Below are 25136 nucleotides of genomic sequence, written 5' to 3'. Positions count from 1 at the left end.
AACTGGCCTGTACTAAAAGAAAGTATATCCCATTACATTGATCTGCTCATAATGATGTATATTATTTTATATTATTCAGAATAAAGCTGTAGCCACATGCATTTTGCAGACATGTGCATGTCTCTTTCTCCTTATAAGGCAAATAGAAGACAACTTCTATGTATGTGTTTACATAGGGTTGTTTTGCTTTTCTCTATATCTGCTATGTCAGTATTTTGATATACTATGGTAAATACTAATAATAATACTAATAATTAGCATGAGATTTATTTAACTTCTCACAGAAATAGTAGAGTATTAATACTAAGCAATGTTTTTGTTGCCCTTAGGACTCTATCAGGTTTGTGAGGCGTTCGGTAAAGGAAATGATTGCATCCACTGACAACAACCTGACCATGAGTCTGCTTAAGTTACTGGATTGCTTCTTCCAACCTTTTATTCCACAAGAGGTACTGGGAAAAAATACATATTTGTTGCCCACCATCAGGATGATGATAGATAAATACTTACAGAGATGTAGGCAAGTATAGAAAACAGCCTAATATATCTTAGGGCAAAGACACACAGGGCGATTAGTCGCTACGACTTTTTAAAAAGTCACGGCTACTGACCTGTGTAGCGAAAACTCGCGAGCGATTAGTCACAGCGACCACTATTCTATACTATGGCAGAAAAGTTGCTGTGATTAGTCGCCACGACTGACTTAATTAAAAGTCGCGGCGACTAATCGCCCCATGTGTCTTTGCCCTGAAAGAGCATATAAAAACTATCCAAAGCTAGGAGAAGGATTTTCAGAAAGTTCTCATTTATTGTATGACTGGCTAATAGCCCTCATAAAATTATGATGTTAAAGGGAAGATGTAGCCGACTGAGATATGACATGATTAATTATTGCTTTCATGAGTTACTTTGCAAAGTGCAGCACTCTTATTGCACTTTTTGTTTCAGGAATCGGATGTCAAGTTGCATAAAAGGTGCAATGTGTACAGTGTAAATGAACAGCAACAACATATTCAGAGGCATGGCTGTATAAGTACTATATTTGATAGCAGAACTAGTAAGACATACAGCAATGCTCTGCTAGTAGTTAGCAAAAACAAATTGCTCAGATAGATATAATAATGGCTACCCAATTTTAAAGCAGTATTGACTGCAGATAAACACTACATTGGGATGTTATTTTAATCTAATATTCTGCCTGCAACTGGGTTGATAAACCAGACCTCCAAGTTGAAATTTAATCATGTCCATGTGTTTTAAGATTTTTTTCTAGTGTAATAAATATAATAATTTTATCTCCAGGGGCAAAAAAAGTTTCCAGAGGAGAAGCTGAGACGCATTGAGGAACTGATAGAATCCTGGTTCTTTTTCTCTCTCATTTGGAGTGTGGGGATTACCGGGGACTCACAGGGTCGTGTCCTGTTTAGCACATGGTTAAGAGATAAAATGAAATCTGAGAAGGTACTGGACTGATATATAAGGAAGAAAGGCTACTATATATATATAAATAAGGGATATACAAGCAGCTAACAATTGGCATCCTAAACCTTGGAAGTTTGCGCTATTAAAATTTAATTTAGCAGGATAGTAGTATCCTTTATATACCACCAACATATTGTGCAGTACTCTACAGAGATTATACATCATGCACATCAAATTCTTGCTTGACTGGAGTTCAGGCCACAAACACATTCACACTCACTATGGTAAATATTAGCAGGAGCCAATTAAACTGCCTGTAAGTTGTTGGTGTGTGGGAGGAAGTATCAGGAGTATCAGATCAAAACCCACACAAGAATAGAGAGAACAGACGTACCCCTTGTTTTGAGTTGTGACATTTAGACTATTTTGATTTCCCTCTACTTTTCCTTTTGCAGCTAAGGCAAAAACATGAAATTCTGAGTGTACTTTTTAAGTCAGGGATCAAGGGCTCATGTGGAACCTTCTATTAAAGGCAAATTGCCGCAGGCCTGTCAGCTCCACGTTAGTCAGGGCTGTATTAGTAAAGGGAGAGCTGGTTATGTAAGCATCCTTGCCCTCTCCTGAACTTGCATATCCTAATAACCCCTTATTTCATTAGAAGTTCATGTCAGATTCTTTAATTACACATGGGTTTGTGATCTTTTTGTAGATAGCAATGCTCTTCCCAGAGCAAGGGCTAGTGCATGACTACAAGCTGGATGATGCAGGAATTAGCAATGCTTCTGAAGAGGATGAAGAAGATGTGCAGAAGCCGGTAATAATCAAAACAAGCCTTATGAAACATGGATTTAGGGTTTGCAAATTAAATGTAAATGTTATTTAATTATTATGCCATGTTCCTGTTAAGATATGCTGGGTAAACTGGATGGATTCAGCAGGAAGCTTCTCCATTGTCCCAGATACCAGTTATGCAGATATCATTGTCCCAACACTGGATACAGTTCGCATGTCTCATCTACTAGGGATGCTTCTCACCAACAAAAAACCTGTAAGTACAAAAAACGCAACATAATATTCAGATTAACCTTTAATAGCCGCTACTAGACACCTAGATTTGCATTGACATATAGGTCAATGTAGGTCTCTAGGGATTCCGACGTACACCCCTGGTCAGTATATATGTCCCACTGACCATAGCTGGATCCTGCCATGATTGTATGTAGTGCTGACGCACAGGAATATCCAAGTTGGAATGTAACATAGATGTGGACCAAATATTACAAATATTACAAAGGTCTTGTGATTTTTGTGATTTTGAACCATAATTTGCATATAAAATTTAAGGAAATTAAAAATTTAGATTCATCCAAAACTATGTAAGGATTTGGCAGAAATACAAAATGAATCCTGGAAATTGAAAAATTGTATATTATTTTTGTAAGAAATTGTAAGAATATGTTACATACTTTGCCTTTAGGTTCTATGTGTAGGCCCCACTGGAACAGGAAAGACATTAACAATAACTGATAAGCTGCTCAAGAACTTCCCTATGGAATATATCAGCCATTTTCTCATGTTCTCCGCCCGGACCTCAGCCAATCAGACACAAGATCTCATTGACAGCAAACTGGATAAAAGGCAAGGATTTTATGTGTGTGGCATGTTCAGAGGATACATGCTGGTTTCAAAGAGAGCGCAGATCATAACAGTGCTGTTTAAGCACAGAGGGTAGATACACTATAAGGGCTCTGGCACACGGGGAGATTAGTCGCCCGCGGCAAAACTCCCTGTTCGCGGGGAGTTGCCTTCCCCTGCCATCCCACCGGCGAACATGTAAGTCGCCGGTGGGATGGCAGACGCGGCGGGGCGATTTCGGGAAATCGCAGAAAAAGACTCGCGATTTGCGCGAAATCGCGCCGCCGCGTCTGCCATCCCGCCGGCGACTAAAAAAGCATTCAATAGTATCAGATCCTCAAAGGCTAGTGTAAACTCAAGATCGAGCAAATATATACAATTTAAACACAACAATAGGTACAGAAAGGTTACATGTACACATAACACATTCCTTCTGTTACATTAACGCCACATAAATCCAGTTTTCAGAAAATACAGCCTAGGCAGACAGTTATAGGCAGTGTAAGTATAATAGTGGGCATAAGTGTGCACGCTACCTAGGGGGCCACAGTATTTATTTATAAATATATTTTTATAACATTTTCAAGGCATGGCTCAGCTACAAATGTTTGTATACCCTAAAACTCATTCCCAAATCTGTGTCTGCAGGAGAAAGGGGGTGTTTGGACCTCCTCTTGGGCGTTACTATATCTTCTTTATCGATGACCTAAACATGCCCTCTCTAGAGACGTATGGTGCTCAGCCGCCAATTGAACTTTTGCGGCAGTGGATGGACCATGGAGGATGGTATGACCGCAAACAGATAGGTATGAGCTGATGAAACTTATGCCATACTCAAAGTCACAAATAAAGTGAAACCTGTGTTTTTATTTAGATTATTATTAAGTTATTTTATATGAAAAATACAGTGTTCTAAACCACGGCAACCATGGGTGATAGGTCTCCCCAAAATGCATTCCCACTCGCAATAAAGTGAATCACCAGTGGAAAAACATATGCTGCGCTTGGTTTTTCAAAGTTGTCTAAAAGTTTCTTGCAAAAGTTGATATATGATTTGAGGATAGAACAGATTTAATTACGGATAACAATTCTCCCTTGGTGCCATTAGCCTTAGTTAGAGAAATAACTGATAAAGTGATCTAGTTATATGAAGGATGAAGTGAGTGGTGTTGGTTATGTGACAAATTATCTTAACATTTATTTTGAGTAGAATTCTCTCATATATGCTGTGCACCAACAAAGCAACCTTCATTTTTTTATGTTCTGCACTTGTAATTTGTATCTATAGAACATTCTTTTATTCTTTTAAAGGTGTCTTCAAACAGTTAGTAGATATTAACTTCCTATGTGCAATGGGTCCCCCTGGAGGGGGAAGGAATCCAGTGTCCCCAAGGCTTACGCGACACTTCAATTATTTGTCTTTCACTGAGCTGGAAGACAGCAGCAAGAGTCGGATTTTCTCCAGTATTCTTGGCAGCTGGCTCGGTAAGTGTCTGGGATACATCTAACACAAAGAAAAAGGTTTGTGGGAAATAATAGAAGTGATGTGTATGGACTTTGCAGGTAATGCAGTTAGAATGGTGATGAACAAACACCTCATAAAAGTAATGCTTATGAACAAGAGATACATGGATAGGAAATGCTTTAAAGGGAGATTTGGGAGCAATGGGCAATGGGCAAAAATTTGGAAACTAGATCTATAGATCAGAGATGTGTTACCTGAATTTCTCCAAAGATGTTGTCCTTGGCCTGGTCCTCTCCCAAGACATTTTGGAATGTTTATCATGTTACCACTTTGACTGGATGGAGAAATGAATTATTGCCATTGCTGTTGTTTTGCAGCTGGGGCCTCAGCCGTGCAGAATTTGACAGAGCAGCTTGTAAGCGCAACCATAAAAGTGTATAACACAATCACATCTCAGCTTCTTCCAACTCCAGCCAAGTCACATTACACTTTCAACCTCCGGGACCTGTCAAAAGTTTTCCAGGGAATGCTCATGGCAGATGCATCCAAAATGGGGGTAAGTCTGTTAAATATAATCCTTCACAAAAGATTTAGAGGTTCTGACAGCAGGCTTGTCAGTCCACTTGCCATTGTGAAGTGGCTATATAACAATTTAATATTATTTATGTGTGTAGCTGGGAGGTTTTGTGATGGCTATTGCTGGCTGTTTTTCGTAGTTGAATATTTAAGATGCAAGACTGCCTTTTGTGTAAATTTTTGTTGTTCAGCAATCTAATTATTTATGGCAATGGCATTATTTTAGGACAAGTATCAGCTCTTAAAACTGTGGTACCACGAATCCTGCCGTGTATTCCAAGACAGGCTTGTGAATGAAGAAGATCGAAGTTGGTTTGATGAGCTTTTTAAAGGCAAAATGCAAGAATTTGGTGCAAGCTTTCATGAAGTTGTTCCACAACAGCCAGTTTTGTTTGGTGACTTTATGAGTCCTGGGTCTGATGCCAAGGCTTACCAGCTCATTGAGGATCGGGAAAAGGTATCTGGGACTCACTTTACTTTGCATGCAAGAATGCTTACAACCCGCATTCAAGATACCCTCATATATTATATAGAAGCACTATAATGGCTTTTTGTGTACCACGGGTTCTGTATATGTGGAAAAGGTCTGTATGTTAGTTCCCGAGCAAGGGTAACATTGATGGAAGGTACTGTGACATTTGTGTAACATCTGTTTCCCCCATTTGCTTTTGAGCGACATCTGTTTTGCATGGGCCAAAGGCCTCTGTGTTAAGCGTTGTGGTTTTTCTTAGCTTCATCGAGTGATTGAAGAGTACATGGAGGATTACAACCAGATTAACACTGCCAAGATGAAGTTGGTTCTCTTTCTGGATGCCATTCAGCACATTTGTAGAATCAGCCGTGTCTTGCGCCAACCACTAGGAAATGCTCTTCTGCTTGGAGTGGGAGGTAGTGGCAGGCAGTCCCTAACTAGACTGGCAAGTAACATGTAAGCACAATTAATCAGTTTCATACTTTTGTCCCAGTTGTGCATCTAGTTACATCCAGTAATTTGCATGGGCAATGACAACTAGTAGATAAGAAACATAGCTGATCATATTTTTACTTCCAGTTGACAAATTAATTCTACCAAGTTTGCACTTTTAGGCTAATGTCCCATGGAGAGATTTAGTCACCCGCAATAGATCACTGCTAACGTGGGCAACTAATCTCTCCAAAATACCTTTCCACCGGTAACAAAGGTAATCACTGGTGGAAAGGCATGCATTAGTTCGGCTTTCCGAAGTCAAGAATAGTTGCCTGCAGGAAAAAACTTCACACCATCTATTGTGGGTGACTAAATCTATCCATAGCCTCACAGTTACAATTTTCTCCTTCCTCAGGGCACAGTATGAATGTTTTCAAATTGAGCTTTCTAAAAACTATGGAAGATCTGAGTGGAGGGAAGATATTAAAGGCATCCTGTTAAAGGCTGGTCTCCAGAACACACCCATCACCTTCCTCTTTACAGATACCCAGGTATATGACTTGATATGTCTCCTCTATACAGTCATATATTACTTCTTTCCTTTTCAGTGACATTATGTGGGATCACCAGCAACTAGTTTCCTGCTCATCACTGTTACTTGTTCAAATCCACAAGTATTAGTCTTGTCTAAGATAAAAATCAATAAACTCATTGACTTATTCTTTGTAGATTAAGGATGAATCATTCCTTGAAGATATAAACAACATTCTTAACTCAGGAGATGTTCCCAACCTGTATGGACCAGATGAGTTGGACCAGATTGTCACTGTCATGAAGCCTGTTGTTCAGGACATGGGACAGCAGCCAACCAAAGCCAATCTAATGGCTGCATACACCCGCCGAGTGAGGGGTAACATCCATACTGTGCTGTGTATGAGGTAATATTGTATTTTGTGTGATGCTGCACACTCTGCCTGTGATGTATTATTATTCATGCTTTTGTACATACAACCTGCATACAACATTTTCTTAATTCCCCATAGCCCAATTGGAGAAGTATTCCGCTCTCGCCTCAGACAGTTTCCTTCTCTGGTAACCTGCTGCACAATTGACTGGTTTGATGAGTGGCCAGCAGAAGCCTTGCAGTCAGTGGCCTCCTCATTCCTGAGTGAAATTCCTGAGCTGCAATCCAGAGAGGATATTATCCCAGGAATGGTGAGATTTCTGTATCTTACTCAGGGACCTCTGGTGGAAATTATTTTATATATTAATATGTCATCACCTTTCTATAGATCCAGATGTGTGTTGATATCCACCAGTCAGTGGCTGTGAAATCCAAGCAATATTTGGCAGAGCTTTCCCGACACAACTATATCACACCTAAGAGTTATCTAGAGCTACTTGGTATCTTTTCAAAACTCATTGGCAAGAAATTGATGGAGATAAAAACTGCCAAAGATAGAATGAAAAGTGGCCTGGACAAGGTAAAGAACAGTAAATATTCACCTCAATCTCTAGAACATTTTTGTACATAGTCAGCTTTCGGTGTTTTTCATGTGTCTTTTCTTTTTATACTTGTTCTTTCATGTTTATCCTCAAACCTCCTCCCTAAGCTCCTCTGATTCTAGATGTTTACCCAAGCCCTCCCCATCATTTCTCATTTGATTTCAGCTTCTACATTTGATTTTTTCTGCTTTTATTTCAGTTTGACTTCCTTTCTATATATATTTTTTGTCTACTTGTAGCTCCTTACAACAGCTGAAGATGTTGCAAAGATGCAGGAAGAGCTAGAAGTGATGCGGCCTCTACTGGAAGAGGCAGCACAAGACACCGTGACTACTATGCAAAAGATTCAGGTGCCCTTTACCCTTCCATCTTTCTGATTTATCAATTTAGATGTGCCTGTGGGAGACAGACAGTGCCGAGCTGCACATTGCATATATCCATATATTCCTCTCATGCCTGTGATATGTTGTTTTGAGTGCACTCATTGTTTGTCATTTCACTACTTTATTTCTAACTGCTCATGACCAATCCATTCATGTTTCTCTTTCCTTCTTCCCTCTCTTTCTCTGTTAGGAAGATACGGTGGTAGCTGAGGCCACACGAGGCTCAGTTCAGGTAGAGGAAGCTAAGGCTACAGAAAAAGCTCAGACAGCACAGGCAATTGCAGATGATGCTCAAAAAGATCTGGATGAAGCACTGCCTGCACTGGACGCTGCACTTGCCAGTCTCAAATCTCTCAATAAGAATGATGTCACTGAGGTGGGCACAAGTTTGAGAAGAGTTTTTGTGTGAGGTGAAGGTGATTGTGGATGAAAGTGATACTAAATGCAGACAGAATATGGTGGATTGAAAGAATTGCTGGATCATTTGAAACAATGTTACTCATCTCTCTTTTAATATGACTACCGAAAATGAGTTTGCAATTTTTAATTCAATTGTATTAGGATATGAACCATGTGCCAGTGTGTAGTATCTACTTCTCCCTTGTAAAGCACTGGGGTAGCCAAACCACTGCCCTCCGTGTATTATTCAAGCACTTTAATGCCTTTACAAATCCAATACAAAAACTTACGCTCTGCTTCTTTAAGGTGCGAGCCATGCAGCGCCCTCCAGTTGGAGTGAAACTGGTTATTGAGGCAGTCTGCATCATGAAAGGTATAAAGCCAAAGAAAGTGGCTGGTGATAAGCCAGGGAGTAAGATAGATGACTACTGGGAACCTGGAAAGGGACTACTACAAGATCCTGGAAAATTCTTGGAAGGACTCTTTAAATTTGATAAGGTAAGACACAAAAGGAAACAGCTGAAAACAGCATAGTAGAGGGAAAGAGTCAAATAGATGGCAAAGAGTTCGAAGAAAGCATGGGATTACTAAAACACAGTAAAAACAAGAAAGGAACAATTTTATGGAGAATACAAGATAAACAGAAATCAGGTATAATCAGGAAATAACTAAATGAAATATAATGACAAGAATTGTTTTTAACATTGTCACCACAGGATAATATTCCTGATGCTGTCATTAAAGCCATCCAGCCATACATTGATAACGAGGAGTTTCAGCCGGCAGCTATAGCCCGTGTTTCCAAAGCCTGTACCTCTATTTGCCAGTGGGTGCGTGCCATGCATAAGTACCACTTTGTGGCTCGAGGTGTAGAACCTAAAAGGGTAAGTATGATAAAGCACCTACAGGTATAAAGGTAGCCTTATCCAGGCATGAACAGAAAAGATGCTGAAAGCTGCACATATAATGAGCTGTATACTTAAATTTTTTTCTACAGCAAGCCCTAAGAGAAGCACAAGAGGACCTGGCAGTGACACAGAAGATCTTAGATGCCGCAAAAGCACGTCTTAGAGATGTAGAGGACGGAATTGCCACCTTACAAGCCAAGTACAGAGACTGTGTATCAAAAAAAGAAGAGCTAGAGCATAAGTGCGAGCAATGCGAGCAAAAATTAGGTCGTGCTGACAAGGTACTGACTGTAATGCAAACTCATATAGAGACAGGAGTAACACCCCAAAAGATATGGAAAAAGCAAAAGGAAAGGTCCCAGTGCTCAGGGTGTTGTTTAAAGTCATGCATATAAACTAAATAAAAAACTAGTCAACTAAATTAGTTTGTTAACTATATAACAGGACACGTGTTTGTAATACTAGGGGCACAACTAGAACATATCAGGCAAGCAATAGCAGCAGACATACATAAATATCTTTTTCTGCTGTTATTCTTTGCCTGATATTTCCTAGTGGTTTCAGTGAAGAAAACTCCATACTAGGGGTAAATATGTGTTACTGTAACAGCTAGCCTTGCTTTGCACAACCACACCAGCCTTGCCACACACACCAAGGGGCTGATTTACTAAGACATGATTTTGAATCTGAATTGGAAAAATTCCGATTGGAAACGAACATTTTGCGACTTTTCGTATTTTTTGCGATTTTTTCGGCGTCTTTACGATTTTTGCGTAAAACCGCGAGTTTTTCGTCGTCTTTACGATTTTTGCGTAAAAACGCGAGTTTTTCGTAGCCATTACGAAAGTTGCGCAAAGTCGCGATTTTTTCGTAGCGTTAGAACTTGCGCGAAACGTCGCGCCTTTTAAGTTTTAACGCTGCGAAAAAGGCGCGACTTTGCGCGCAAGTGTTAACGCTACGAAAAAATCGCGACTTTACGCAACTTTCGTAATGGCTACGAAAAACTCGCGTTTTTACGCAAAAAACGTAAAGACGTCAAAAAACTCGCGTTTTTACGCAAAAATCGTAAAGACGCTGAAAAAAATCGCGTTTTTACGCAAAAATCGTAAAGACGCCGAAAAAATCGCAAAATTACCGATCATTACGAAAAAAAACGCAATTCGGCCCGTTCGTGGGTTAGTAAATGTGCCCCCAAATGTAAAATCTTAGAAGAAAATTGAGAACATAGAGCAAATTTGTATAAAAAGTGTATTGCCTAATATACAGTATGTGTAAGTTGTTTGGTGCAGGCAAGTTTCAGGGCTTGCTTCTTTCCTGTTTGCATGTTTCATCAGCACATTTTGCACCCCTTTAGTTTTACATGTTTTTTCAAGATATTATGTTATTTTTAGTCCGTTCAGTCTTTGCTCCTCTTGCATTGTCTTTTTTGCTTCTAACAACCTTCTCTCCATTGTTTACTGTCAGCTCATAACTGGTTTATCTGATGAGCGCCAGCGCTGGCAAGATACAGTTCTGAACCTGGAAAACCTGCTGGTTAATGTAGCTGGAGACCTGCTACTGTGCGCAGGTTTCTTGGCCTATCTTGGACCCTTCACGGTAAGGAATAGTTGCTTCATAATTTTTAAGTTTTATTAAAAATGATTAATTTTAATAGAAAACCATGTAGTACTTTTTATTTCAAATTTGATATCAGAGAGTCTGCAGAGACATGGGATAGGCTGGATAAATTCTTCTGTTCATTTGCTAAGCAGACAGTATGCAGCAGGAAGCCTAAATAATGCAGAAAAGTGAGCAGAGAGATGTGTTTAAAAACATGCTTAGTGTAGTGCAAAGACTTTAGTCTTCATGTCTGGCTCTAAGTTTTTCCTGGCTTGTGCTTAGAATTGCAGTGCACTACATTTATAATTTCAGGATCCAGATAAATCCCTGAACTAATTATCTATTAACTCAGGGATCCCCAAACTTTTTTCTGTACAATTGGCCATACTAACATTTCAGCTTGTTAGTAGTTAGCCTTTGATCTAGGGAATGGCAGAGAGGGCATGCTTCCCTGGCAGACACTGTCCTTGGAATGCTATCACATCATGTAACAACTGATTTTTATTACAATATATTCAATCTCTTCTTATTCTGAAGTTGTAAAAAAACTTGTAAAAATTATATTCATATCTGCTTGTAAGCCTGAACCTTACAAGCATAACACAGTTTAAATCTGTGTCATTGGAATAAGATACACAGGCAGACACACAGAGACTAATGCACATACTCTGTCTCCCTGGCTTTTGTTGGGATGTAAACAGCAACATGGGCTCATAAGCACTCAAAGGATCCACCACTGCCACAATGAGTAAAATAAAAAAGTCTTTCTAGTTCCCTTCCCAAGGGACATATGAAGTATTTTTTATTTAATTTTTCAAAAGGATAGTGTTGTGTGTAATGTGTATTTCTTTCATCTACAGGGTCCCTATCGGACTACCCTCTTTAATCAATGGACTAAGAAGTTACAAGAGCTCAAAGTTCCCTGTTCAGAGGAGCCATCCCTCATAGGAACACTAGGTGACCCTGTCAAAATCCGTTCTTGGCAGGTAGGTATCACAAGGGTGAACTGAACCTGGGGCTGACACCAAGCTATAACCCTACTTCTGCTATTATATTATGTCTAAATCATAGATAGGAAAGTAAACCCTTGTTCAAGGTATAATTTCACTCTAGATTTTTACTCTATTTGTACAACAATAACAATGCATTTGTAGCACTAGGATGTAAGAGTGATACTGATTTTATTGCATCATCTCAGATTGCAGGGCTTCCAAATGATACATTATCAGTGGAGAATGGAGTCATTACACAGTATTCACAACGCTGGTCCCATTGCATTGATCCTCAGGGACAAGCCAATAGATGGATCAAAAACATGGTAAGTTGCTTTAGCTGACAGTGTCTAAAAGGCATCTATACAGTATCTATCTGTGTTTAGGCTGTAACTCATTGCTTGTAGGAGAAGGACAATGGTCTGGAGGTAGCGAAGCTCAGTGATCGTGACTTTTTACGAAGCTTGGAAAATGCAATCCGTTTTGGGAAGCCCTTTATGCTGGAGAATGTTGGGGAGGAGCTGGATCCTGCTTTGGAGCCTGTGTTGCTCAAACAAGTAAGTTGAAACATTTTCTGACAACATCTCTGTATTTGCTATTTTCTACCTTTGTCACCTAATCTTTCTCTCTCTAACTGTATTACAGACGTACAAGCAACAGGGTAGCACAGTGTTACGCTTAGGAGATGCTGTGATTCCATATCATGATGACTTTAGGATGTACATCACAACCAAGCTCCCTAACCCTCATTATCCACCTGAAATTTGCACCAAGGTTACCCTCATCAATTTCACTTTGTCTCCAAGGTGAGAAAGAATGCCTTTATTGCCACAAACAACAAAAACCTATACCCTACACCTCTTATATCAGCTACTAATTGTTACAGGAACTTTGTGGTTCTGAAATGCCTTTAATTTTAACATAGATTGACTGGCCAGTCATAAGGCTGATACATGGATATTTTATCAGCACAGTTGTCCATAGCAATCAGCCAGATCTTTGCTTTCACTTTCTAACTTGAAGGCATCTGACCAAGTCTTATTTTTATTTGCTTCTAGGGTAACTGCACTGTCCAATTTTAGCACCTATATAATTAAATTAGCTCTTAAGTTTTTTATTTAAACTTAGCATTGTGGAGAGATAACCACAGCATGCATATGATGATAATGATCTGTGGTTAGGAAATTAGAAAAGAGGTTTGGAACAGATAGAGAGAAAGAAGGCTCATACGCACTGTTTATAGACCAGTGATCCCCAACCAGTGTCTCACAAGCAACATGTTGCTCAGCAACCTCTTTGCGTTGCTCCCAGTGGCCTCAACGTTGGTGCCTATTTTTGAATTTCTGACTTGGAGGCATGCTTCAGAGGCATAAAGGCCATGTGTACTGCTAAACAGAGTCTCTAGTAGTCTGCCAGCCCACATTGGGCTGCTAATTAACCAATCCTTATTGGTCACCTACTAGGAAAGTTTTTGTGCTTGTGTTGCTCCCCAGCTTTTTTTTCCATTGAAACGTTGCTCACGGGTAAAAAAGGTTGGGGATCCTTGTTATAGACAGAAACACCTGGTATTGGCAGAGACTTACATGCTATTTTGGAAGACTAAAGATCAAGAATGTTACCCCATTCTTCTCAACAAATATTATTTTGCTGGACAAAACAATGTACTCATCGTGTTCTTAACCTATTGGTCTCCTTGAAATGGACCCACTCTTTTCTATAAATATAACTGTATTTTAGCTCTCTTAATTTAGACTTACAAAAATATTTATCCATTTAAAGTGTCAAGATATGAACCTAGATAGTACAGTACATTAGCACCCATAGCTCCTTTTCCTTAATTTATGTGACACACCATGCTGAACTTATTATTTTGCTTTTGTGATGCGGCATAGTGGCCTTGAGGATCAACTCCTTGGGCAGGTCGTAGCTGAGGAGCGCCCAGACTTGGAAGAAGCTAAAAATCAGCTAATCCTGTCAAATGCCAAAATGAGACAAGAGTTAAAAGATATTGAGGATCAGATTCTGCTGCGTCTCAGCACCTCTCAGGGGAATCCTGTGGATGATGTGGATCTAATCAAGGTCCTAGAGGCCTCCAAGCAGAAGGCTGGGGAGATTAAGGTAAAATAGGCCAGTGGAAAGACAGTCAGCCATGTGAATAAATAGATTTAACAGAAATAAGTTGTTAGATAATTATCTTACCCTGTTTTACATCAGTAGAGAGCAAGTTATGTTTAGTTTCTTGATCAACTTTTCAGCTGGTTGTTTAGCTGGCACATCCTGTTTTGCTGGCCAAGCAACTAGTAGATTGGATTTTAGGAAATACATACACAGTACAAAAATGTATTACTTGCCTCTGTGCTTGCATTTTTAAAAAAAGAACAGGGGCACTTAAAACCCTACCATTTTTACTAAGATGGGATCATACCCTTTACCCCCACTTCCCCCACCTTGTGGCTGGTGAGATGGAAAGGGCAAGAGTTATTTGAAAAATGTATGTGTGGGTAAGTGAAAACTATTACAAGAAGCTGTCATGCCTTTTATACCCCACTACATTACTCTGTACCTGGTGGAACAAAGAGATAATGATTACCATGTCTAAAGGTGGCCATACACGCACCGATATTATCGTACGAAACCTCGTTTCGTACGATAATCGGTGCGTGTATGGCATGTCGGCGAGTCGACCGATATCGCAGGAAGCTGCCGATATCGGACGACTCGCCGATCGGACAAGTTTGAAAATTTTGATCGGGCGCCATAGAAGGCGCCTGACCAAAATTCTCCCTTCAGAGCTGAATCGGCAGAAGGAGGTAGAAATCCTATTGTTTCTACCTCCTTACCTGCCGATTCAGCCCTGAATGGTGTGTGGCGGATCTTACGATGTTTCGTGTGACCGATGGTCGTACGAAACATCGTCGGATCGCCACGTGTATGGCCACCTTTACAGTGGTCCTTGGGCAATTATCTATGGTACCATTTCTGCATATCAGCTCCTGGTATATACCTTGTAAAACATATTATTTTGTGGAAAATTCATGAACTTGGCTTTTAGGCTCTCATGCATTTATATAGCCATGGAACTTCACTGTGACTTTTTGATACGTTATCCACTATATACACATTTTATTATGCTGAATAAAATGTACAAGAAAAGTGTTTCTATCCATTTACGCTCACAGGAACCATTGAGCAAAAAGCAAGAACACTTTGGCAACCTTTAAAATTTTCTGTAATATTGAAAATATTTTTGCAGCTGTCAGTGTCACTTTTACAAGTGCACGTTACTCTTTTGCTCACAGGTGAAGGTGCAAGTGGCCGAGCAAACTGAGCGGGATATAGACAGTACAAGGCGTCAGTATGTTCCTGTGGCTGTAAGAACACAGATACTTTTCTTCTGTGTATCAGATCTGTCAAATGTCGATCCCATGTATCAGTATTCCCTGGAGTGGTTCTTGAGCATCTTCATAGCAGCGATTGCCAACTCTGAGAGAGCAGGTAAATTAATAATGCTAATGTCATCAGCCCTTAGGTTAGGAGAGTCTTACCACAGGATGAAAGGGTCACAGAGGTGAACTGGGCAGTTCTGTATTATTATTATTATTAGAAAATGTAAGGGGCATGTACTGACTAGAAGTTTCTATGCAGAGAAAGATAAACCTGGAAAGACTGTCTACTAACATAATGAGAACTCTAATCTCTTTATTTTCAGAAACTGTGGAGAAACGTATTATAAATATAAATACATATTTCACCTTCAGCCTGTTCAGTAATGTATGTCGAAGTCTGTTTGAAAAGCACAAGCTCATGTTCTCCTTCCTGCTGTGTGTGCGAATTCTTATGAACCAGGGCCTTATCCACATGGTAAGAGCACTAGCCACTAACAGCCTCTGAAGCCATGAACTTTAAGTGCAGTGACTTTAATGGCCAGGTATTTTCCTATGTATTGAGGAGGCGGAGCTGTGGGTCTTAGAACATTGGTTGTTGGCAATTTTCAGTTCAAGCTTCCGTTCCACATTCAACCTTTGAGTTCCCCTCAGCTCATTACAAAGTTACAGATAAAGGAAACAACTTTGGCATCATTCAGCTATACTTCTAAGAATATATAAGGCCAGTGACATAGCTAGATACTACTAGGCACCCTAGCAAATTAATGATGCCCCTGTCTAGAACAGGAAATAGGTTTTCACCTCAAAACTATATTTCTTGCTATAGGTCCAGGGGTACACAGGGCAGGAAATATGCACTCCCCCAAATCGCACCCTACTTGTCCTGCAGCTTAGCAAATAAGGTTACAGAAGTATAGAAATATTTGTGTCGCCCTGCTAAAGTTCCTAGGCTACCCAGGACAAAAAATAATCACTTATTCTAAATCTGATCCTATTTGGCTTTTATGATGGCCCCCTTTAGCTCAAGGTTACAGAACAGTATATAGAAACATTGGTGTAACAGTCACCCTGCAATAGTTCCAGGGTTACCCAGGGCACAAATAAGCACTCACCCCAAATCTCCCCCTAACTGGCCTTCAGGCTGGTACCCTTTGGCTTATAACAAGATAACAGATATATAGAAACAATGGTGTAACAGTCACCCTGCTACAGTTCCAGGGGTACCCAGGGTGAACAAAATAAGCACTGACCCTAAACGGGCTTCAGGCTGGACCCACTACCATGTCACTGTCCCAGGCTATTGGTATAATATGGAAGATCCAGCTGGGCTGTTCACAAGAAGGTGCTTTGGGTGATCCTTGCCCATGTTACATGCAAAATATGGGCCACAAAGCAAGCTGATACAAATTGTCCCTTGTCATAAAACTTATATTCAGATGCAAACAAAAGTGCTTTATTTCCTTACAGGAAGAGTGGCGCTTCTTGCTTTCAGGAGGCACAGCCAGCAGTCTGGCAGAAAATCCATTCCCAGAGTGGCTGACAGAGCGGGCATGGAGGGATATCCAGGCTCTGAGTGCCCTTAGCAACTTCAGCAAAATCACAGAGCAACTGACACACTATGCTAAGGAATACAGGGGGCTCTGTGATAGCCCTGAGCCCCATAGGTGAGACACTGCGATCTGAGAAATATTGTTCTGCCACAACAGACAAAGCTGCATGATTTTCATTATGTAAAAAAGTTAGCATGTGAATTCTATTAGATAATGTTACAATGAAATCACTGTATAATATATACTTGTATAAAAGGGATTGCAAACCTCATGCACTCAACATATGTTAAACTACAGCCTCTTTTATTGGTAGTGATTCTGGCATTCCTAGTTCAGTAATGCTGTAGGACTGTAGGTTGCATATTCCTGCGGTAATATTTCCCCAGAATTATCAGCACAAACTTTCAACAAAAACTTTAGTAAAAACAGCAAACAATTGTGTGCACTCATTAAGAGAATTTCAAATGTACAATCGAGCGTCCCCCAAACACCCATGCGCAACCTCCCACTGTCAAATCTCAACCCAATGGCCATATGAGAAAAAGACACCAGAGCTGGAACCCAATGGTTCACAGGGTATTATGCAGATGCAAAAAGGATAGTTACGAGGCCTGCCAGTACTAAAAATGTATGGGCTGTCTCTGCTCATCAATTCTAAAAAGCACGGCCCCAAGTTCAAATAGCCGTCATCTACAATACCAGTATTAGTGCTTTTAACCAGAATATAGCTACCAATAAGGGTGCTTTCAGTTAAGGTAGTTCAGGAGGCGAGCCAAGGTTAGGGAGACGCCACATTCATGCCACTCCACGAGTATCGCCCATCATGGGCTTCGTCAGGAGCTACAGCAACCAATCACAATGGTCCTGCTTACAAATGATTGTCTCGATACACCAACAGTATATTTAATTGCCCTAGTTTTTTTTTCTAGTCTTCGCTGTGCTTGCTGGTATAATTTATACTAACTAACCTGTGGTGGACAGCGTGACAAGTTCAATGTCTTTTGCAGAAATGAAGTGCACTACCTGTCTACCAAAGACCTCCCGTCCTCTTTCTCATATAAATGTGCAGTAAATTAAACATCATTTTGTCCTGTCCATATTGCTTATTTCTTTATCCGTTGCTTCTTCTTAAATTCTGCCTTTAGGGAACAGCTTCCGGGTAACTGGGGTCAGTCTTTGGATTCCTTTCAGAAAATCCTTATTCTGAGATGTCTGCGAGGGGACAAGGTGACAAATGCCATGCAGGACTATGTCTGCCAGCACCTAGGACAGCGCTTTATAGAGCCGCAGGTATGAAGGGAGCCATGTATTTGGCAGACACCCTAATACTAGAACAAACACAAGGATGATCATTTCTTTCAATAAAAAACAGAGTGGGTGCACTGCCAAATGAGACCAATCAGCAGTTAGGGGATCAGTGACAGCCAATGTAGCATGGTTTGAATCTTATAGCAACATTTTCACTCCTAAGGGCAAGGGTCCCCAACCTTTTTTTACCAGTGAGCCACATTAAAATGTAAAAAGAGCTAATGAGCAACACAAGCATAAAAAAGTTAATCGGGTGCCATCCTACAGGAGGTTCTGTTTAGCTTTACAGATAGGGTACATGAGGGGCGGGTGCTTATGCTGCATGCCCTTCTGAAGATTCTTGGAGGGGAAGGGGCAGGCTGGTCTAAATATGGCCACACATGTGGCGATTTTTGATCTCTCGTGCGACCATCGGTCGTACAAAAGATTGTTCAATCCGCCACTAACGTTCAGGGCTGAGACGGCAGATAAGGAGGTAGAAACAATAGGATTTCTACCTCCTTCTGCCGATTCAGCCTTGAAGGCAGATTTTGCTCAGGCGCCTTCTATGGCGCCTGATCAAAATCTTTTAACCCGCCCGATCGGCGAGTCGACCGATATCAGCAGCCTCATGGGATATCAGTCGACTCGCCGACTTGCCATACACGCACCGAATATCATATGAAACAAGGTTTCATACGATATTATCGGTGCATGTATGGCCAGCTTAAGAATGCCACTGTAGGGAGACATTTCCATAGCTATGTTTCCTGCTAGTGAGGACCTTTGGAACTACCAAAGTCTTCATTTAGAATTGATCTACCTAGGTGCCCATGGTGGCTGGCACTAAAGCACAATTCTGGGATAACATTATTCTCTCCTGATGAGACTTCAATTTACTTAGAAATAAGTACAGGCATGGGTCCTGTTATCCAGAATGCTTGAGAACTTCGGTTTTCTGGATAATGAATCTTTCCGTAACTTGGATCTCCATATCTTAAGGCTACTAAAAAATTATTTAAACATTAAATAAAAACCATATGAATTGTTTAATGAAGTACAAGGTACTGTTTTATTATTACAGGAAAAAAGGAAATACTTCTTTAAAAAAACTGGATAATGGGTTTCCAGATAACAGCGCCTGTAATAAATAATAATCGTTAATAAAATGCCCTTTTCCTCCTCAATCACTGCTACATTATATAAACTTTATCATTGGATTTTCTTGAATTGTCATATTAAACAATGTGGAATCTGCATTAACCCTATGTCTATCATTTGTGCCTTTATTCCTTAATAGACGGCTGATCTTGGGGCCGTATACAAAGAATCTTCTCCTGTTACTCCACTCATTTTCATCCTCTCCCCTGGTACTGATCCAGCTGCTGATCTCTACAAGTTTGCAGAAGAAATGAAATTCTCAAAGAAACTAAGTGCCATCTCACTGGGTCAAGGACAGGTGTGTGTAACAAAAACTATGCCATGCTTACCTTGTATTTTTTTCCCTAACCATTTCAATTTGTTCGCATGGGCAAAGGCGACCCAATCATGATTTCAAAAGATTTCATAAAAACTAGATTTGAAAACACTGTACATATTTTTTTCATATGTTATCTTTATTTTTTTAACCCACAACCATAGCTCAGCATCTCAGCATTTTGCCTTAGTTTTGCCTAAATTTGCCTCAGACTGGCAGTCCCCCTCTACCTTCCTCATCACTTTACATAGACCTTCTATTGTGTTATAATCCTTTTACAAGAGGCCAGTAGGGTAAATATGGGCACAGTAGACATCATTGTGGCATGGCCAGTCAAAAGCAGCCACTATTGACTTGACTTCAGCACAGACAACTTCCTAACTATACTTTTATTGTGAAGAGAATGTTATCATAAATAGCACAATTAACAGGACAAGGTATGTGTATACTTGCAATAAAAATAATTGTTTAGAAGATATTTTTGGTATGATTATACCTATTTAACTTTCTATAGTACCAAACAACATACATTATTCTTGATGCCAGTTTGGTTTTTTGCTCCACTCCAATTTACTTCAGAGCTTATAATTTCATCCCTCCTAAATTCCTATTTAATGCAGAAGCTTGTGCCTTTCCAGGATCACTTTAAATGCTCCAAGCTGTTTTGTTTGTCTTTTTAATGACAGGGCCCACGCGCAGAGGCCATGATGCGCAGCTCAATGGAAAGAGGAAAATGGGTTTTCTTCCAGAACTGCCACCTTGCACCTAGCTGGATGCCATCACTAGAGAGGTTAATTGAAACTATTGATCCAGACAAGGTATGTGTCCCCTCTGTGTTTCCACACTCAGACTTCTAAGGAGTAGAATTAAGCAACTGAATGGGAAGTCTGACGACTTACAACTTGCAATTTGCCCCAATATACTCTCAAACTTTCTGTAGCTACATGTAATGAAATTTTTATAAACTAATCTAAAACTAGTTATCTGATATTTGCTCTGGGTCTCTCAGGTTAGTTGAATAAGGCTTCTGCAAATAGTGCACTTGATTTTTTGATAAAAGTTTAAGTTTGAGACCTGCACTTTGGCTGGACCATTGTAGGGCATAAGCCTTTTTGTTTTTGAAAAACTCCAGTGTTACTTTGGGTTTATTGTCCTACTGGAAGATAAATTTCTGCCCAAACTTTAGACCAGTGATCCCCAACCAGTGGCTCTGGAGTAACATGTTTCTCACCAACCCCTTGGATGTTACTTCCAGTGGCCTCAAAGCAGGTGCTTATTTTTGAATTCCTGGATTGGAGGCAAGTTTTGGTTTCATACAAATCTGGTGTAATACCAAACAGAACAACCACAAAAAAGCAAATGGCACTCAGGGCTATAAACAAGGGAAAACCCTTAAAATTTTTGCACCTCCGCAATAAAATTTTAAGGGTTTTCCCTTGTTTATAGCCCTGAGTGCCATTTGCTTTTTTGTGGTTGTACTAGTTTTGGAGGGTGCCGATCCCTCCAGCAGTGTGCACCGGGCATATAAGTTTGGAGTACTAGGGTGTGCGGATAAGGTCTCTGTAGTGTAATACCAAACAGAGCCTTCTGGAGTCTGCAAGTCCACATAGGGGCTACCAAATAGCCATTCATAGCTTTTATGTTGTACCCCTGGGACTTTTTTTATGCTTGTGTTGCTCCCCAGCACTTTTTCCATTTGAATGTGGCTCACACATATAAAGACTGAAACTGGTTCTTTTGCAGGATTTTAACAGTAGGCATAGCTCAACCATACTAAGAGCTCTAGTTTTCCTAGTCCCTGCTGATGAAAAACAACTACACAGAATGATGCTACCACTACACAAGGTTCAGCCATATCAGGGGCTCTCCATAACACTGACCTGTATGGAAGGGTGACATAAAACAAGCTAGTTCTTAAAATAAACCATGTAAATGAATATCTGCAGTTTGTAAAAAAAAAAAAAACCACTATGGGACCCAGCTATAGTGAAGGAAAGGTTAAGTGAGAACATATGGCGCCATACCTACAGTAAGGTATAATGGTGGTAACTCCTAGGGATGTGGAGACGGAGTCGTAAGTATCAGAAACTGAGGAGTCGGGGAATTTATCTACCGACTCCACAGCCCTGGTAACTCCAAGCTGTGGGCTGCATTTTGTTAAAACAGAAGAGGCAGAATGGATTGCCCAAAATAAAGCAAAATAGAAATTTTCCGTGTAACAAATTTGTTAGTGTAGTATTTAGGTAACTGTTCAAATGGTAGAATTGAACAGTTACCTAAATACTTTGCAAAGACTTGTTTTATCAGCTTCAGTATGAATTGGTGTTTAATCTTAACTACATACTGTTTTACATTATGTACTGTATATATCTATAGGAATAAGTACTGCCCTACAGCACTATGTGTGAGTTAGTAGTGTAGATAGTATGTGTGTATGTTGATACAAACTGGGTCTGATATTGCTGCTGGCTACACTAGGTTACACGCCTCTGTGTTTTGACCAGTTTGTTGTCACTTAAGGTACACCGGGATTTTCGAGTCTGGCTGACCAGTATGCCTAGTAACCAGTTCCCAGTATCCATTCTGCAGAATGGCTCCAAGCTTACCATCGAGCCTCCGCGGGGAGTCAAAGCCAATTTATTGCGCACCTACTTAAGTTTAAGTGACGCAGAGCTTCAGGACTGCAGTAAGGCAAGTACTTGTCCACTTTTAGTCACTCTTCAAGAAATAATAAATCTTAATTAAAATTTGTTTTTGATGCTGATGTCTAGGATCAGTAAAGAAATACTGTAGTTAATGGGGTTTTTGTAGGGTTACGGTTGGGACATTGTGATGGGGCCTTAAGTATTAGGTATTCATTACCTTCTTTTTTTAATGTCTTCTACCCTTGTGAAGGTATTTCAGAGTATTTTCTGACTTTATGTTGGCTCTTTATAATAGGCCTCTCAGTTTAAGGCTCTCCTGCTCTCACTGTCCCTGTTCCATGGAAGCACTCTGGAAAGACGAAAGTTCGGGCCTTTAGGTTTCAACATTCCATATGAATTTACAGATGGAGATCTGAGGATCTGCATCTCTCAGCTACGGATGTTCCTGGAGGAGTACTCTGACATCCCTTACAAGGTGAGCAAAAGCTGTAGCAGATCTGCAAGAGACTTGTATGGAGAGAAAATAAAGCCTATAAACAAAATCCACATGCTGGATTTCTCTTACAGTCATATCTTAAGATGGCCATACATGCCCAGATTTCATCAGGTGGTTTGACCAATTTTGACACTATTGTGTGACCATCCGGGCACGTGTGGCAAGTCCAGGGCTATTTCATGTGTCAATTTGGCCGGGGTTCTGCCTGGTTAGAGTGCTGTATGGGTCAGTTTATATATGGCCATTAAGCAGCAAATTGTATCTAATCTTTAGGGTGTCTGACTTTGCAGGTTTTACGTTACACAGCAGGAGAGATCAATTATGGTGGCCGTGTTACAGATGACTGGGACCGGCGTTGCTTACTGAGCATCCTGCAGGATTTCTACCAGCCACCAGTTTTAACAGAAGGCCACAATTTCTCTGTGTCTGGAATATATCAGCAAATCAGTCCAGCCTATGACCTTAATGTACGGATTTTCAGTAAAACACCTTTACTTGCACTATTATTATCTCACTTTATTATTTTTTTTTTTTTTTAAAGGAAATTTTCTTTTCCGACCCCCTATAGCTTATACAACAATCTTAATCCATATGAAGTAAACATTCTCCTTTCTCCTGTTAGGGTTACCTTCAGTACATACGTTCCCTTCCTCTTAATGATCTGACTGAGTTGTTTGGACTTCATGAAAATGCAAACATCACATTTGCTCAGAATGAAAGCTTTGCTCTGCTGGGATCTCTTGTTACATTACAACCGAGAGCAGAAAGCAGCGGAGGAAGCCGTGATGAGGTTAGAAAAACACAGTGCAACTCATCTTAAAAAAAGGTTATAGATCTGATATGCCCCACTGTGTACTAAATTCCATCTTTTCCAACAGATGGTGGAAGAAATATCTGAAAACATACTAAAGAAAGTTCCTCCACTCATACCTGTGCAGGAAGTAATGGCAAAATACCCAGTCATGTACCAGGAATCAATGAATACTGTACTGGTGCAGGAGGTTATACGGTAAGTGCTTTGCAGTGATGTCTAATGCAGAGGTTTTGTCTGTGCTCTGCCCTTTTATTCATAACAAAAGGTACCTTCACTGTCCCCAGGTACAACCGCCTTCTTAGTGTCCTTACACAGACGTTACATGATTTGCTGAAGGCTATGAAAGGTCAGGTTGTAATGTCATCTCAGTTGGAGCTTATGGCAAACAGTCTGTATAATAATTCAGTGCCAGAAATGTGGAGATCAAAGGTAAGCATAAAGGCTTCTTTATTGCCATCAGAAATATTTTATGTACTGGACTGCTTAGTGCTATAACTTTTTAGTTATACTGCTAAGTGAGACACATTTATTCCTGATGCAACCTGTGTTTTTTTCCCCAGGCATATCCTTCTCTCAAGCCCCTTGCCTCTTGGGTATTGGATCTTCTTCAGCGTATTCAGTTCCTCCAGAAATGGATCTCTGATGGAATTCCTGCTGCTTTCTGGATTAGTGGTTTGTTCTTCCCGCAGGCATTTCTAACTGGCACATTACAGAATTATGCCAGGAAGCATGTCATTTCCATTGACACAATCTCATTTGACTTTAAGGTGAGCAGGGGCAGAAATAAAAGTAATACATAATCAGGGGTTTATTGGAATATAGTGAATTACTTAAAGCAAATACCCTGCTCTACAGTGTTGTAGGCAACAGATCAATGCTTTATCCTTGTCCACTTTCAGGTTCTCAGGGAGTCTGTTTCAGAGTTAACCCAACGCCCTTCTGAGGGCTGTTACATTTACGGCTTGTTCCTGGAAGGGGCACGCTGGGACAAAACATCATCAGTGTTGGCAGAATCTCGACCAAAAGAGCTTTACACAGAGATGGCAGTGATTTGGCTGATCCCAGTGCCTGAACGCAAACCAGCAACTTCCGGCATATACTTCTGCCCCATCTACAAGACTTTGACAAGAGCAGGTAAGCATCTGTTAAGTTGGACCATAAATAGAATTTTCCATAGAAAGAGCAGCTGTGTACGACATTTGTGCAGGTCTGGTTGATTTTCTAGTGATGTTTTGTTTTAATTTTAGGAACTCTCTCCACAACGGGACATTCTACCAACTATGTGATCGCTGTGGAACTCCCCAGCAATCAGCCACAGACTCACTGGATTAAGCGTGGCGTGGCACTCATCTGTGCTCTCGATTATTAGTTTGGAACAGTTACCCAAAAAACACAGACCTATAGACCTGGGCAAAACACAGTCAACTTCTAAACTGCTTTCTTTAAAGGTTCAAATGGAACCTGTGGTGTAAACTTCATTGTTCAATAAAACATGTAAAAGTCTTACAGCGTTCCCAATCATAAAACAGCAGTTTATGCAGAAAATATCATCACAGCTTCTGGGAAATAATTTTATTCCAAACAATAAAGTACGGTGGGGTGCAAGTGGATGAAACTGGTACCTCCCAACCACTAATGCATATAGAGGTAACAAGGGCATCAATCCACTTTTAACGCAAAAAAAGAAGG

At 40.3% G+C, this 25136-nt stretch overlaps 1 protein-coding gene across 2 annotated transcripts in view; it reads left to right on the top strand.

The window, feature by feature from the left end:
* dnah1 (dynein axonemal heavy chain 1) overlaps nt 1-24953 on the top strand; it is a 54285-nt gene extending 29332 nt beyond the window's left edge. The window contains exons 39-78 of one of the 2 annotated variants that reach the window (XM_012961507.3): nt 330-449; nt 1303-1461; nt 2132-2236; nt 2330-2470; nt 2900-3060; nt 3706-3863; nt 4369-4542; nt 4900-5078; nt 5325-5555; nt 5830-6026; nt 6421-6556; nt 6735-6943; nt 7049-7220; nt 7298-7489; nt 7751-7861; nt 8085-8270; nt 8600-8791; nt 9010-9177; nt 9291-9482; nt 10666-10797; nt 11661-11786; nt 11999-12118; nt 12200-12349; nt 12438-12598; nt 13685-13910; nt 15092-15287; nt 15502-15653; nt 16646-16842; nt 17874-18018; nt 19316-19474; nt 20179-20310; nt 22013-22183; nt 22433-22612; nt 22924-23100; nt 23256-23423; nt 23512-23642; nt 23732-23876; nt 24008-24214; nt 24347-24581; nt 24695-24953. In XM_012961507.3, the coding sequence (XP_012816961.1) occupies nt 330-449; nt 1303-1461; nt 2132-2236; nt 2330-2470; nt 2900-3060; nt 3706-3863; nt 4369-4542; nt 4900-5078; nt 5325-5555; nt 5830-6026; nt 6421-6556; nt 6735-6943; nt 7049-7220; nt 7298-7489; nt 7751-7861; nt 8085-8270; nt 8600-8791; nt 9010-9177; nt 9291-9482; nt 10666-10797; nt 11661-11786; nt 11999-12118; nt 12200-12349; nt 12438-12598; nt 13685-13910; nt 15092-15287; nt 15502-15653; nt 16646-16842; nt 17874-18018; nt 19316-19474; nt 20179-20310; nt 22013-22183; nt 22433-22612; nt 22924-23100; nt 23256-23423; nt 23512-23642; nt 23732-23876; nt 24008-24214; nt 24347-24581; nt 24695-24816 (6615 nt within the window). In that variant the 3' untranslated portion in view covers nt 24817-24953. Of the gene's footprint in view, nt 1-329; nt 450-1302; nt 1462-2131; nt 2237-2329; nt 2471-2899; nt 3061-3705; nt 3864-4368; nt 4543-4899; nt 5079-5324; nt 5556-5829; nt 6027-6420; nt 6557-6734; nt 6944-7048; nt 7221-7297; nt 7490-7750; nt 7862-8084; nt 8271-8599; nt 8792-9009; nt 9178-9290; nt 9483-10665; nt 10798-11660; nt 11787-11998; nt 12119-12199; nt 12350-12437; nt 12599-13684; nt 13911-15091; nt 15288-15501; nt 15654-16645; nt 16843-17873; nt 18019-19315; nt 19475-20178; nt 20311-22012; nt 22184-22432; nt 22613-22923; nt 23101-23255; nt 23424-23511; nt 23643-23731; nt 23877-24007; nt 24215-24346; nt 24582-24694 lie in introns of those variants that run through there. The other variant, XM_031901141.1, reaches the window with a different exon arrangement.
* Nucleotides 24954-25136: the final 183 nt, after the last annotated feature.

The sequence above is a fragment of the Xenopus tropicalis genome, chromosome 4, assembly GCF_000004195.4.
Source record: "Xenopus tropicalis strain Nigerian chromosome 4, UCB_Xtro_10.0, whole genome shotgun sequence".
NCBI classification, from domain to species: Eukaryota; Metazoa; Chordata; class Amphibia; order Anura; family Pipidae; genus Xenopus; species Xenopus tropicalis.
Note: the sequence above shows the minus strand (reverse complement) of the source record. Positions and strands in the feature narration are given on the sequence as shown.